Source organism: Castor canadensis, chromosome 7 (assembly GCF_047511655.1).
Source record: "Castor canadensis chromosome 7, mCasCan1.hap1v2, whole genome shotgun sequence".
NCBI classification, from domain to species: Eukaryota; Metazoa; Chordata; class Mammalia; order Rodentia; family Castoridae; genus Castor; species Castor canadensis.
In genome coordinates, this window is record NC_133392.1 from 15319604 (window position 1) to 15335904 (window position 16301).

The 16301-nt window shown below is 36.4% G+C and overlaps 1 protein-coding gene across 1 annotated transcript in view; it reads right to left on the reverse strand.

Moving 5' to 3' along the window:
- The window catches only part of Atrnl1 (attractin like 1), a 744833-nt gene that overhangs the window by 90879 nt on the left and 637653 nt on the right, over positions 1 to 16301 (reverse strand). The window contains exon 28 of the mRNA XM_074078234.1: positions 7483 to 7597. Within this exon, the coding sequence (XP_073934335.1) occupies positions 7483 to 7597 (115 nt within the window). The remainder of the gene's footprint in view (positions 1 to 7482; positions 7598 to 16301) is intronic.

Consider the following 16301-nt stretch of genomic DNA (forward strand, 5'->3'; position numbering starts at 1 on the left):
TTAGTAGGCAGTTAAGATAGAGACAGCATTTTAGGTACAAGGAACAATAGTAAGTATGACAGACCATACACATACACTCACAGAATCATAAGAAGAAAAATGGGTAAGGAATTAGAGTAGCAATCACAAATTCTATATAGTCCTCTTCCTTATGTTATAGATGAGGAAACCGAGAGTCTGAGAGGTTAAAATGATTGCTCCAAGTCCATGCTAACCCATTGCTGCTGTCAGTAGGCACACGGGAGGTCCCTGTGGGTGCTAAGTCTGGAAGAGAAGTTGAGGCTAGGTCAGGAAGGGCCTCACACCCCTTCCTGAAATAATGGACTTATTTTAACAGGCCATGAAAAGTCCTCAAAGGTTTATGAGGAAGAGAGTGAGACACTTAGAGTTGTGCTTTCTTTCAGCAGTAATCCAGGTGAGAGGAAACCAGTGCTGAACAAAGCCTGGAGGGAGTAAGAATGGAAAAAGATGTCTACAGTATCTGGTGTAGGGGTTCAGAGCTTTGAAACTGATTGCCTGGATCCAAATGGGAAGATAAGAAGGAAAGCTAATTGGAAGCTTTCAGCCACTGTGAAACACTTGACAAGTAACTGCCAAGTCAGGGGAGAAGAGCTGGTCTGGGGAATGGGCAGAGGTCACTGGGGGGTTGGGTGACTTTATATCCAAACAGCAGGAAGTCAGGGCAAACTGCCACTCTCAGCAGGTGAGAGGTTGCTGGCAGCAGCCCCAGAGAATTGGGAATCAGATGCAAAAGCAGTTTCCCTAAGTTGGAGGAGAGGGCCTGAGAAGCCCCCAAAAGATGGCCCCTGCAGGAACGCATTCCTGTCTTTAAGGGACACAGGAAGTCCGCAATGCACAGAGGGGAGGGCTCTGTAGCCATGGCTGCTCCATGTTTTCTAAGTAGGATCCTGAGATATCAAGGCACAGAACACCACAGAAGGGAAATGCTTCCAGAGGTGGGGGAGGTTAAGTAGGGAATATTCAACAAACACTACAGAGAAGACATGACCGCAAGTGAGAACTGAGGAAAGTGCATTTTAATGACTATGATAATCACTCTGTTACTACTATAGAAAAATATTAAGCTTAGCTATGGTACATCCGTTTTACTTCACCTCAATACTCTTTGTTCATAGCACTTACCACAAATTTGTAATTATATGTTTATTTACATGATTACTTGTTTCATGTTTGTAGCCACACAGGCTGCAACCTCTACAAGGGTGGAAACCGTTTTGTTTGTTACTATATAGCCAGTGCTGGCACACAACTGAATGCCTTTAAATATTTATTAAGTGAATAAAGGTAGAAAATGAGGAGTCACAATAGCCATATTTTGGACAGAAGATAACATTATTTCCTTCTGCTGGTTTTAAGGGCATTTGAACATTAGGTATTTTTTGAGACACAGTAATGTTAGTAACAATAATCTCAAACATTTATTCTTATCTCTATGGCCTCCTGCCTAATTTTGTAGCTTATTTTACTACACTTTTTCTGTTTTCTTTATGAAGATACACATACTACCTGTAAGCAATATTTGAATTTCAGGGTAAAGGTTTTATAATGAATTTTGATAAAATTCAGTAATTCTATTTCTATTCTAGCCCCCTCTAACAAAAGGCATGCTAAGATTACATCAACAAATGTGTTTCTACAAGTGTGACGATACAATGGCAGAATTATAAGGGAAGAAAAGTCTGAAGGGATTGAAAACAGAAATTTTCTTTAAAAAACTGACTTCAGAAAAAAGTACTCCAGTGATAACCACCAGATCGGGAGTCTTTCTCTAAGACCATGGAGAACATTCTACCTCTTACTGGTGTTTTGAGATTCCTTTACTTCTAAATTAGGGGCACTGTCAACAATCTATAAGAGGATTGACAATATTAAGATTTTTATTTAATCTAAGGAGTGATGGTAATTATTTTTTGTCACAAAAATGCAATACATAGGAAAATAAACTTTCCCAACCCATTGTGAGCAGCTGGAAAGTCAAGGTATCATTTAGAAGTGGATCATTTGCTTTCCCCATCTCAGACTGTTGTGGCAGTAACTAATACTAGAAGTATGTGGAATGGGACTGGAGGGTCCTAGGAATGTAGCTCAATTTCATCATTTCATACAGGGGAAAACAGAAGTCACCTGTGGTCACAGTGCTAGTTAGTAGCTAGACTTTAAACTTATAACTCCAAGTTCAGAGTTCACATATTCAAGATTAAATTCTTTTCCTATGATCACATGTTCCTTTGTTGCTATTACAAGAGGACTTTCCTCCTTGCCTCGGGATTTGAAGCTTTTTCAGAACTAGAGGTCATCTGGAATACCCCTGTGTCTGTACTCACAGCACAATGGCATACAGTCTGAGGATCCTGAATTCTGGTTCACTCACTCACTAGCTGTACTGGCCCTGGGCAAGTCATTTAATCTGTGTGGGGAGTCAGTTTCCTAAGCAGTAAATGTGGGGTAGTCATAGTTTCTTTGTGGAGTCATTAACAGGCTAAAGCAGTGATGATATACAAAGCCCCTAGCACAATGCTCAGGACAACCAGGTCTCTTTCCCTCACCTCTTTTCATAAAATCAAATGGCACTGTTATAAACAGGAAATGCACTCGTGACACTGTTGGGGAGACTATCATTTTAAACATTAAACAATATTTCTAGATTATTCTTAAAAGTCTGATCATCTTGCTAAAACTTCTAAACTTACAGTAGAAAATATCAAAATCTTAGACTTCCAGCAGTATTCTGTTAGATTCTGTTAGAATCAATCAAACACGAGACACGATCATGGCAAAATTTTATTTTTAGTTGAAGCACATAGCTTCTTTACAGTGCACAATTGGGACCCTGGGATTTTTAATCCAGTGAGAAAAGTTAATCTGCTTCTCATTAGAAAGGATCCATAATCTGTAAAATTCCATAATCTGTCATGACAAAGTGACAGCAATCATTATCATTTTTAATTTGTGCTTTTGAAGAGCTCTATTTACTTTGCCCACATGTCATCATAATGGACTCTAAAGTGCTTGGGGATGGTGCTGTCCAGGGTGACTGGAGATACGCTTGGTTGCTTAATGTCACACAACAGAATTGCTTCATGTGCCCTGTTTTCACGGGAATGTCAGTTTTGAACTTTGAAGTCAAGAGAAAGTAGTTGTATGGTGAGCATATGCCAATAACATACATCCCACATTAACACAAGAGTCTGGGTATGAGTTGCAGGGGCTGCTCACAGAAAACACAGGAGGGAAGCCGCAGGTCTTCAGGGTGTGTGTGTGTGGGGGGGGCGGTGGGCAGAAAACTTGGTTAATGCAACTTTAGTAATATCAAAAAGTCTATTTAATATCTCTTGCTTTACTATTCTAAGCCACCTAGGAAGAGAATCTCTCATAAGCACCTAAACTCATTATACTAAAAAGAAAAAAGAATTCAAAAGATTAGTGTATGAGTAATATAAGGGATAAATCTGCAGTTTTTCTTTTGATCTCTGATATGATGAGAGCCATGGATAAGGCAGTTGACACATTTTAGGTGGACACTAAAAGAGCATTGTCTAATTGTCACTTTTAAATATTACAGAGACAGTGATGGTGGAAAGTGGAAAAAACCCAAAGGCAATGTCACTTTTTAAATTAAAAAAAATACACTAGCTGCCTACTGAAAAAAAGAAGGGCAAACCATCAGGTGCTGAATCACTCACTTTTTAGTGCTGAAATTAAGTTTTTGAGAGAAAAACAATGTGATGGTTGATTTTAGTTATTTACTTTACTAGATCAAGGTAAAGAGTTGTCTGTGAGGCTGTTTTCAGGACAATTAGCATGTGAGTCTTAAGGACTGGGTGGGGAAATCCACTCTTGGTGTGGGTGTGTACTATTCAATCCAGTGGGGACCGGAGAGAAAACAAAAATGGGAAAGGTAAGTGTGTCTACCTCTGCTCTTCTCTTTTCTTCAGCCTTTAGATTCTAAGACTTACACCAGTGGCTCCCAGATCCTCAGTTCTTTGACTCTGAACTGAGAATTACTCTATTTACTTCCCTGGCTCTGAAGGCTTAGGCCTTGAACTTAGAGTTATACCACCAGCAATACAAGGGTTGCCAGCTTCCAGATGGCCTGTTATAGGACTCTTCAGCCCTGATAATCATGAGTCACTTTCTCTAATGAGCCCTCTCTCATATATCTGTATATATATATATATATATATCTCCTATTGGTTCAGTTTCACTGGAGCACCAATGTCGATACCATGCTCCTTGGTGGTTCTGCCTTCTCCATAGTACCCATCCTCAGCTCTCTCTTACATGTTTTCATTCTTGCCAATGAAAAGTTTGCATGACACTGCCATTGAGGAAGGTACATTTCAAAAAAAATCTGAGATTGTGTAAAGTATTACAAGAAGGCTTTTACCCTAATAATAAACACTAATTAAATCACTGAATAGCTATTCTAATATCTGGAGACACAAATAACCCAAGAGCCAAAAGAAGACCCTAGGATCTCTGTCTTTCACATAATTGGAGGGGGAGGGAGGCAGAGTCAGGAGTCTGTCTGTGAAGACCCACTCCCACCTTCTCCTCAAGATTTTCAACCTTGCATCTGACACCAGTACTAGAGGAAGCTCTGTAGAATCTAGGGCTCTCAGGAAAAGAATGTGGGAAACAATGAATAAATTCTAGTCCAATAACATATGTTATTGAAGTTAACTGAGGCTCACAGATGACAGTGCTTGTTCAAGGTCATATTTCCCACCTCTTTTCTCCTCCTCCTCATCACTATTGCCATCAAAAGCATTTATGAACATCCTTTCCTTTTTTAGGCAACTGTGATAACACACAAATATATGGACTTTCTGTAAAAGTATGATAACCCAAACTTTAGCAATAAGATAATTAACTAGTGTCAACATTTCCCTTCCAAGAGCCAATATGGCTTCCAAATAATCACTGGGATGTATTTCCTCTCAAATATTGAATGATACTATGTCAAGTTTTTTAACTGGTTGTGCATGCACCAAATATTTTGATGAAGAATGGAGAAAAATCAGTCATTTAGCTTGTATAATGGGTGTCAGTATTTGTCTTGTTCAGGGAAAACCTAGATGATAATATTATAAAATTTCTCTCTACAGATACTGACTTTTTTTGCAGCAAAGTCAAGAGCTTTTGATTTTATTATTTCCAACATTATTAAAAAATTCAGTGATATAGCAAAGTTGAAAGAACTTTATAATAAATACCAGTATTCCCTCCACCTAGATTCTACCATTAATATTTTACCTTATTTGCTTCATAACATAACTGTTCATCTACCATCTTACTATCCATCCATAGGACATGTTGTTGAGCCATTTCGAAGTAGGTGCATTTAGCAAATACTATGTTTGAAGGAGTAGTATAAAAAATGTTCAACTCCTATAAGAATAGCTAGAAAAATCTATTATATTAAAAAAAAACAAAGTATGAGCTCATCCTGAACTATGTACACACTCATTATTTAAAGGCACTGGAAAACATCTGTAAGCTATTATAATGTTTTGCCTACTCTATCAACTCTGTAAACATTTTCAGAAGACATGGACTATTGATTGTAGAGAAATAAGTTATATGCTATACATCATCAGGAAAACTTACTTGGAATGCTAGCAATAAATATTTTTCTGTTTTATGCTCTATATCCTAACGTCCCCATCCCAATTATTCCTGGAGGTAAAAATACAGTACTTTCTATACCTTGTTTCTCTCATTTCTGAAATGATTTTTTTATTACCTATCTCACAGCCTCTTCATGAAAATCAAATGTGAAAACCAGGAGAAAATTTTGTAAAGAATACAGTATTATGTACATCCAAGGGAGCATTATTGTCAGTAACCATCATGCATCCATCTGTAAGAAAACACAGCTAAAGCTATGGTCTACACTGCTCCTTGGCTTTTTAAATCAGGATTTCAAAGGTTAAAGGGACAGAATATTGGCAGTTGACTTCACTGTCTCCATCAGTAAGTCATCTTGTCAAAGGATCTAGAAGAACCTTGGTGTATACTACATGGACTTGTTTTCATTAGGGAAGTGTTTGTTTTGGAAATCATCCCAGCTTTAAAATAATGTTTCCATTAGCTGGGCACAGTACCTACCTATAATTATCCATCTCATCTACCCAGTGCCAAACTATTCTACTTACTGCACGTCATTTACCTGGGTGGTGCGAAAGGAGAAAAGCAAGACATTCACTCAATATTGTAAGAAGGTGCTGAGAGTGTTTACTTCTTTGAATTAACATTTACAAATGAACTTTGGATACAAATTTCTGCATTTCTGTAACAAGACATCAGTAGGTACCATAACTGATAGGTCTAAAGGTGATAGAACCCCTCTGTTCTTGTACATAGAAAAAAATCTTCTACCTTAGTATCTTAGGTTTAGAAGGCATAAAGTAGTATATTTTCCATTTTTGTGTCTGGATGAGCACAAATCAAGAAAGCAGGGCCCAAGGTCAAAGCTAACTAGGGTAGCAAGAAAAGATAAAATAAGCTGGCAGGCAAGTTCATCATCAATTGCTGTCATTGAGAACCTGCCAGATTTATGGCACCTTATTTTATGCTTACAGAGAATTAAAGAGAAAGACCTGAAATCACCCTTGCCCTCAAAAAGCATCCATTCCACTCAGAGTTGGATGGAGAAAACAATCAGGCGACAGAAAATTAGGACTTGTAAATAGATGGAGTAAGATATATAAAAGAGAGAGATAAGAGTGGTACACTTTTTGGCAACAAGTTATACTTCACATTGGGCATGTTTACAATGTGGATGCATCATGGCAATGAAAGAACCTCTAAGAGGAAACATATAATTACCTTCAAAACCAAAACAAGCTTTTCAGAGTGGAGAAAGAATCAAAATGAAGGTTAACTGTGCTTATTCTAGGAAAAGAGTCCCACAGCCCATGAACTCTACCAGTCTGATACTAGGAGCAAGAATGTATCTCACAGATATTGAGATGTTGCTTCAAGTTGTCATCCTCTGATGTCACTAAACACCCAAACATACAAATACCTTATGTTGGTTCCACATTCTTGATGCAATCTGCTAGTCATATTTGCAATTTGGCTTCCTATATGACATACATATTTGGAGAAAAAAAGCTGGACAGAAGAGTCAAGAACTCATTTGCCCTAATAGTGAGATTTCTTATTGTAATTACAACAAATTAGACAGTGTGTGTGAACATACATATTGTGTATATTATATACAAATATCCATATATTCAACCATGTGTTTTTATGAGAAACACTGATAAATCTGAATTTATAGCAATGCACATATCTAGATATATGGGTGAAAGTTTGTATGCTAATAAAATTTTGTCATGCTCTAAATTAGAACCTTATAACAGTCCTTACTGTGTTCTTCAGCAGTGTTGTTGATATCATTTTTTTTCAGTCTACAAGTTTTGCTGAATGCTTTTGGTTCCTCATTCATCATACCTGACTGCCCAGGAGGTGGGGCACCTGACGATCCTCTTGGCAGACAAAGAAACACAGTCAGGACAGCAGCTCTGTTTCCAGCACACGGTTCAATTGCTATTGGTTTGGGGGCACCCTGGAAAAGCAAACCCATTGTAAGTTTGATAGGTGACAAAACATTGATGTTTTTACTTTCCACTTGATCCATCCTTCAGTCAGCTAAACTGCATTACTAGTTGTTGGAGATACACCATTTGACATTTTAACACTAACTCCTGGCACAGTGTAGATATGCAATCAGATTTCATTTGAATAAATGAATGCATTTTAGTCTATTTGATGTACTGCTTGTGAATCACAAAGTTATGCAACTTTTGTTGCTTCTTCCCAATTATTTTCCCTCACCAATGACATATCATATAACCCTGTTTATCTACTTAAGGGATCACAATTCCAAATATTCTGTTGATATGTCTGTATTTTTTGTTTTGCTGTTTTACTTTATTTTTTATTGTCTATATTTATAAACATGTGTTTTGCTGTATATATGTGTATTTATACAGTGAAATTATTACTATAGTCAAGCATGTTGACATATATATCACTCCGCATAGTTTCCTTTTTCTTTTTGTGGTAAAAATACTTAAAATCTACACTCAGCATAATTCCAGTGTACAATATAATCCTACTAACTATAGACCTCCTGCTGTACATTAGATCTCTAAACATCATCCTAAAAGATGCAAGCTTGTGCCCTTTGACCTACATCTCTCTGATTTATCTCCCTCTTTTTCCCTGGTGACCACCTTTTGATTCTCTGCTTCTTATATATTTGATTTAAAAAAAATTCACATATAAGAGAGTTCATGTTGGCATATCTTTAATATCACTTTACTGAAATGCATATTTAATAATCAATGCACTAATATGAATAATATAACAAAAAAAGAGTAAATAAATATATGATCATGAAAACAATAGTAATGGTACTATTTTATTAATTTCTTACTGAGGATTAGGTATTCAGAGGGCCTTACATATACTGACTTAAATCTTACAACAACCATGCAAGATGAGAATCCAAAAACAAAGGTTAAAAAGTACTTGTTTGGTTCGTATAGCTAGGAAGAAGTAGCAGGACTGGCATTTAAGCAATGCAGACTGCCTCCTGAGTTTGTGTTCTTAACAATGGAACTTAGGATGTGTCTGCATATACAATGATCACACCTCCCCTGTTCATACATAAACGTAGCCACAAACATACATGTGTGTACACATATACACCCCATTTGCCAACAAATACATACAGAAAATTTGGCTTTAAGTGCAATATGACCTTTGAAACAGTGAGGATATCATTTAAGCCTATGAATATTGGTTTGGGTTTTATCATTCAAAGAAATGCAGGTGAGACATTGTTGATATCAAAGCAATATAAAGGCAAAATTAAATAGAAGAAAAATGCTATAGTTTTAATTATTAGAGCAAATTATTTATTCAGGTATTTTTTCCATTGATGATATTTGAACTCTTCAGAAGAAATATAGACATATATTTCACTTAGAATATTCTAGAATATTGCCATTTCCAGAAAGTTTAATGAGTCATTAAAGATAAAATATGTCCCCTTTCATGTAAAACTTAGACTGAAATTTCTGATGACAGTGGTTTTATGTGATTATAAAGGATTTCTCCTTTATAGCAACATAAATCTCATGTTTTAAAGTTATCCTCATATAGACAGAAACATTTCGGGAGTTTTCAATATAAAGGTGAAAGTGGTCATGGTCATGGAAGCAAAGGGCATTAAAATGTTCCAAGAAAATGCTGTCAGCCATGTTGCATTACTTGTATCAAGTTACATGGATCTATGGTTTTATACTTTAAAGCTTATATTTAATTGAACGGACTTACTTTTGAAAATGTTAAGTCAAAATCAGCATAAGTACATAGATATTATCCAATGATGTAAATATTTAGAGAATAGGCTTGTCATATTCCAATGCTAACAGAAAAATACCATGAATGTCTCCAACCATATTTCTAGGCAACTTACTTTTATTTTAATTTAATAAATGTGATGTATATGTAAAGGTCGATTGGTTAAAACATCCTAAGAGAATGTAAAATGAATTCAAGTTTGAAAAGATAGTAATACATTAGAAATAACAAAATTCTTTTTTATTATCTAAGGAATAATTGATCATTTGTACCAAAAGTCAAGATTTTCTTTGTTTTTTCATTTTCTGGCTCTCATTGTAACAGCTGACACTATTTACAATATCCTAAATCATGTTAGAAAAAAACTTGACTGCAAAATTAGAACAGTAGAATTTTATGATGACAAAAAAATATTGAAAACCAGTGTTTCTTGGCTTAGGGGATTTAGCAAAACAATAAATGATTTGGTAGTATGTAAGTTAGTCTTGTTGCCAGGCTACCTTCGTACTGTTTTTAGCACCAGCAGGAAAGGTTTTAAATGTCAAATACTGGTGTTTAAATATCAAAAGCATCAGCTGAGAGGAAAAATTAGTGAAAAATAACTAGAAGTTTCTGGTGGAATAGGTGGAAAATAACCTAATTATTTAACACTTTAAACTTTAGAGACTTGGCAACAGATAAGGACAGTGAAATAGAATATCCTAACCATGGAAAAGGAATTATGTCTACATGAAAGCTGATGCTGTAAATCTTCCTTGGAATAATTCTCCCATTCTTACTTCTACTGCTATTGTATAGAAAACATTTAAAAAACACTTCGTATTGATAAGCTATAGAAAAAGAGATTATAATTCTGTTTTAAAAATCAATTTGGCTTACAACTTGATCTATTTTTAGATATAAGAATTTTCATAAAAGGATATTAGCCAAAATATGAATTATTCATTATGTTTAAACTATTAGTTACTACCATAGCTGTCTGACACTTCTGGAAGGAATTCACATAATTTAAAAATTATTTCCAAAGTGTTGGTGGCAAATAACACTTTTGATACAGGATTTTAAATAAAAAAAAAAGGTAAGAAACACTTTATAGCACTTGAATTTTACAATAGAAACAGCAAAACACCACAAATGATAATATTTCTGATACCCTGAGGTTTGTCAGTTGTTTTGTGATAAATACATAACCATGAGTCAAAATCATTTCATAATGACATTAACATGTTCACTGAACTGTGGAATTTATCAGGCATTTTCCATGGCTGCCTTTGAAAGAGATAAGGCGTGGGTTTGTTTGCCCAGAGCACTCAGTTACTGTGATTTGCTTTTAGGCGTTTTCATATTTGTTATACTGCAAAAAGCCGGTGTTGGACCGTGCCAGAAAACATCACTGACAGTTATGTAATTAGCAAATCCTTATTTATTAAGCACACAGCACTCTTACAAAAGATTTGTTTGGTTGCATTAGTATTTTTGAATCTATTGTACTCTTATTTTCAAGTTATTGTTTTGATGAGCAATAAATTTTATGTTAAACTCCATTTTTTAGCTATTAAAGACAAACAAGTTACCAGAGAAACTTCTGGAATGATAAGTATTTTCAAGGTTACAGATCTTAAAACTTAAAACAACAATGTGTTCTGAAAGTGAGACTGCCATTTGAGCTCAGGATCTGTCCTGGGACACTGCTGTGACATGAATCACCACAGGTTAAGAACATACCAATGGGCAGAGCTAGCCACACATTCCTTCTTCCACTGGCCCTCTCTGAGGGTAAGTGATTTGTTCAGAAATCACACACAGGCCTATCACTGGAAAGCTTATACCCAGCAACTGAGAATTTAACAGAGGTATCTGATGTCCTTGGACTAGCCATGACAATTAAGGGAGGATAAGTCTATTACTCAAGGACTTGCAAACTCAAATTCCTTCAAGGACCAGGTAGGTTATTTAAAAATAGCTAACATTTATTAAATGATTAAACTATATCTAGTCCTATGCTAAATGCTTACATGGTTTTAATCCTTCCCTGTGAGGTAGGGACCATTTCCATTTTATCAGTGATGAAACTAAAGCTCAAAGACTTTAGGTAACACAACTAAGGCTGTAGACCTAATAGGTAAACTAGGATTTGAACCAATGGGGTCCATCTTCTAAGCTTGCCTGCTTATAACCCTGTGTTAGACTGCCTGAAACAGGTAAGAAGAATTGACTTATCTTCTAGAGAAAAACTATAAAAAGTAGTGTGCACTAGCAAGTACATGACTTCTTTAAAGATATTAAATATTAAAATATTTGTTTACCAAAATCTATGGGTCAAAATGGGCATGAGACCTGCCAATTTGTGACCTCTGTGGATTGGAGTTCAAAATAGCATTGCTGGGTCTTCAGGTTCTTGTGTCTATCCTTCATCAAACTTCCTCTTTCATTCTGCACAAGATCCCTGTTTCAGTCAGTGTGAGTATTCACTGTTCAATAACTGTCTGGGAGTTCCAGAATTTGTCTACTCTTCACTCATAATCCTTCCACTGTCTAGGATAGCTTTCCCAGAGTCTGTTACTTTCCTGATTTTACTCATCCCTCAAAGGCAATTCAAATGTCACTTTGTTTATAAAGCTGTTTTTTGGACTAAGGTATGCAGTCTCTCTCTTTTTAGCTCTTTACTTTTACCTCTTATGACCCTCTATATTTTTTACTTTGAATGACAGTTGGTTAAATGGCCTAATTCCCTATTGGATCAAGCTTCTGAAGGACAGGTCTGGTTTCTTCTTATTATTATTTTTTGTTGGGGGAGGGGTATTAGGGATTAAATTTAGGACCTGGCAAGAGCTCTACCACTGAGCTATATCCTTGGTCCTTGGCTTTGTAGGACAGGGTTTCACTGTGTAGCTCAGGCTGGCCTCAAACTTACAATCCTCCTGCTTCTGCCTCCCTAGTGCTGAAAGTACAGGTGTGTGTGACAACGCCTGCTCCCAGATCCAGTTTATTCTACTCATACTCACTTACTCCCTTCTTTGAAATGCTGAAGCACAGTGCCAGCTTTTTGGTACCTATGCCTCCCAATCTTTTATTATAGGTATTTATGTACATGCTATATGTCTCTGATCTTCCAAGGCAGGCATGAAGCTAGTGTGCTTTGTCTCACTTTTAGCATGTAAAGGTAAGTGTACATGGTAAATGAAAGAGTGAGTGAATGGGTAAAAAAACTTGTGACAGAAGTTACATGGTGATATAACCTTAAGTATGAGAGTTTCTGTCTCAATTATGCATATTAAAGAATAATAAGCACTAAAAATAATAACAGTTAACATATATTGAGTACTTATTAGGAGCCAAGTGCCATGCTAAGCACTTGATGTGTGTGATTGTGTGTAATCTACATAGCAATTCTATTAGTGGAAGCTGGTATTTTCCATTTTATGCAGATGAAGAAGTAGGAATTCAGAAGGATCAGATGATATTCTCAGAGTAACACAGCCAGTGAGAAGAAGATTCAGGACTGAAACTCAGATCTATCTGATTCTAGTATGTAGGTTCTTAGCCTAGGTTCTAACTAATATTTCCAGGTTGCTCTGGGTTCTAAATACATACTGTTACTAAGAATATAACTTAAGAGTCAAAGGAATCTCTCATTCTCTAAGCTTGGTTGGTAATAGGAAACAACTAAGGTTTTCAGTTATAAAAAAAATATGCGTACACCTGCCCATTTCTGACAGCATTCAAAACACATGAGTCCCAGGGTCAGCTTTGCCAATGTCTAGCTGTGTGATCCTGGACATGGTACTAAGCCATTCCCCAAGTGTAAAATTAACAAGTAGGTTTGATGATTTTTAGGGTCCCTTTCCTCATTAACATTCGGACTATGATTTATGGATAACCTCTAGAATCTGTGACATACCAATATCTAACACTGTGTCGAAGTATAGTAAAATTAAAAATTTCCAATCCTTGGTAATTTTTTTCCTGCCCAGGCACTTTAAATGGCACATCTAATTTTAAAGAACATTATTATATCACATGATGAATATATCACGTAAGACTCAACGGCCACCATCGCATGCCAAAAAAGCAATTAGAAAATTGAATCAAGGAATTAAGGATTAATGTGGGTATGTTATACCTGTCAGCAGTAATAAGTGTTTTGACAAGAATGGAATAAAGTCTGACAGTATGCACAAATACTAATCTCATATATGAGTGAAATATTAAAAATGCAAACAACTACACATTAATCACTCTCACATTTCCCCTTTAAAACACATTTAATGTTATTCTTATCAGAACCCATCTATAAATAAAAATGAGTCCTTTTCAACAGCTTGCACAACTTGGTGTTTGAAGTTTAATGAATGTTTATGTTTTTATGAAATTTAGTTTTTACTCACATTAGTAAAATTGAATCAATTTACCAAGCATCAAATTAAGTCAGCCAGTGACTTGGTGCACAGATAATCGAGTATATATGATTCCATAAGATCAACAAATACCAAGGTTTCAGATTTCAAAAGCAAATTCTCTGATTTTACTGCTTAGAATTGGGAAAGTGAAAATCGTATTTTTTTTCCTTATTTACTTTTTGCTTTGCGCAAGATGATAAAGGGGAAAAATACACTAACTGGCTTTACTCAGCAGGAGAATTCATATTAACAACAGAAATTGCACTGATGGACACTCTCAAAAACAGGGTCAAACTGAATTATCTGCTGATTCAAAGAGAATACGTGTGGGGACTAGAATAAAACATAATATTCACAGAATTAGTGTACTGCTCCTGAGGTTCTGAAAGTACTCCAATTGTAAGCTATTTTCATATCATACCAAATATTTTTCCTTTGTTGAAATGCTTCCACATTCAAACTCTGCTCTTACTACATATTGAATATGTACAAAAGCATATACATATTGAAAGTTTATATGTGTACAATAATATCTGGGTTAAATGGGTTTTGCTCTTATTTTAACTGTACAGTAGTGACTTGGGAGTGAAGAGTTAAGATTGTGAAAGTAGCTGAATCATGATAGATTGTGTTTTTTTCAAGGTGCTTAGGCCCCAGAAAGTAAAATGAGGACAAGGCTATCACTTGAAATATCATATAACCATGATCTGTTCAGAGTTGGTTAATAAACATGAATGTTAGTAGGAGGTGACTTTGAACAAATTATCTTTAAAAGTTGACTCAGCCTGGTCCATTCCAAAGCATATTATGTCATTAATGCAAAATATCACCCTAGGAACAGAACTGATGGACCAATTCTACTTAAAAGGTAAACACACTAGGTACTGGGGACAGTGCTACGTAAGGTGCAGTCTCCACTCTGGTGGAGCATTCTTCTCTCAGGTGTGTCTTTGAATGTCCACACTCCTCCCTCTGCAACTCGGATGAAGTCAGGAATGCTCCGGCAGAGTTTTGCAGTGAGCCCTGGAGTAGGAGTGGAGGGGATCAGAGCAAGTAGAAAGGGTGCTAGAGAGGACTTCATCTTGCTGGGAGGATGGCTGGGAGTTCACCAAGAGAATGAGGGAGGACAGAGATTTCTGGCAGAAAGAAAGAAGAGCATGAATTCAGAAATGTAAAGGTAGACGGTTTGTTTTAGGAAATTGCTACAAGTTCACCAGGGATAGAGCCTAAGAACTGTTCTATAGAGAGGGATAAAAGGCCAGAGAGGAACACTGGTGCTCTCCAAGAAATTCAGGACCCTGATCAGCCCTCTCAGTCTTACTGGTTGTGACTGGGATTATTGTGACCTGCTTACAATGTCATGTTGAGATGCTGGCATGGAACCTGATAAGCACAGCACACAGTGGGTTTCTATGCACCCATCATAGAGACATCACACAGATCATCCCAAAGAAACACTATGAACCTCTCTCTATCAGGAATTCACAGTGCTCTTTTATTAAACTATTAGATGAATCTGTTAGACTGTGTGCACATTAAATTAAAACATTTACTTCCGAAACTTCAATCATAAAAGTAAATCAAGAAGTACTGTGAAAACTAAGTGTCAGCAGAAAGAAGCAAAGTGCAGATTTGGCAATTTCTTAATGAAGAATCAGATGTTAATAGATCCAGCATAATAAATGACTTTTTGCTATGATTATTATACCAATTGCAACCTATTATAAGTAAGAGAAGCATGAGCAAAACTCTGAATCAAAGAGCTTATTTGACTTGTTCCAGAAATATGTATGTAACTACTGTAGAGTATAATCTACCTGGATTTCTTAGAGAATGAATTATTCTGGATGACATAGTTTTCCCAGAAAGCTGCACATTAACCCTACAAGTACTAAGACCGCTATTTAGAGTACTTTTAAAAAATAAGTGTGAAATTTAAGATGGTGGAGGAATAGAAGCTTTCTCCATGGGACTACATAAATAAGAGTATGGATAACAAAGAGACTATATATAGAAGAGCATAGGAGAGGAAGAGCACTGAGAACCACAAAAGAGATAGGACAGCTGAAAAATACAGCAAAGCAGAAAAGTGAAAGAGTAAATTAAGAAACAGTTTGCGGCTCCAGCATTGACTCCAGCCCCAACTCCCCTGGGGAGAGTTAAAGCCAAAGCCTCCACCCCAAGTAAGTCAGGCAGCCTCCACAACACACTGGCAGATTTAGCTCTGGAACAAAAAGCACATCTTCAAGCCTTAACCCCAGTGCTGGGATTTAATGGGACAGGGACTTTGCCAGCACCAGACAAGACAATCTTTCATTCCTTATACCTCAGAGAGCTATGGCAAGGTGCCATCTTGAGAGAGGGCCTCCTGATTGAGACTGAGATTCAAGGGTTTTGAAAACAAGAAGCAATTGCAGCTCAGGCCATCTCGAGAAACTTGTGAAGAGGGAGAGGCTTTGACTTGGATGAGTTGAGAAATTAAAGGGAGCTTGGGAAGGG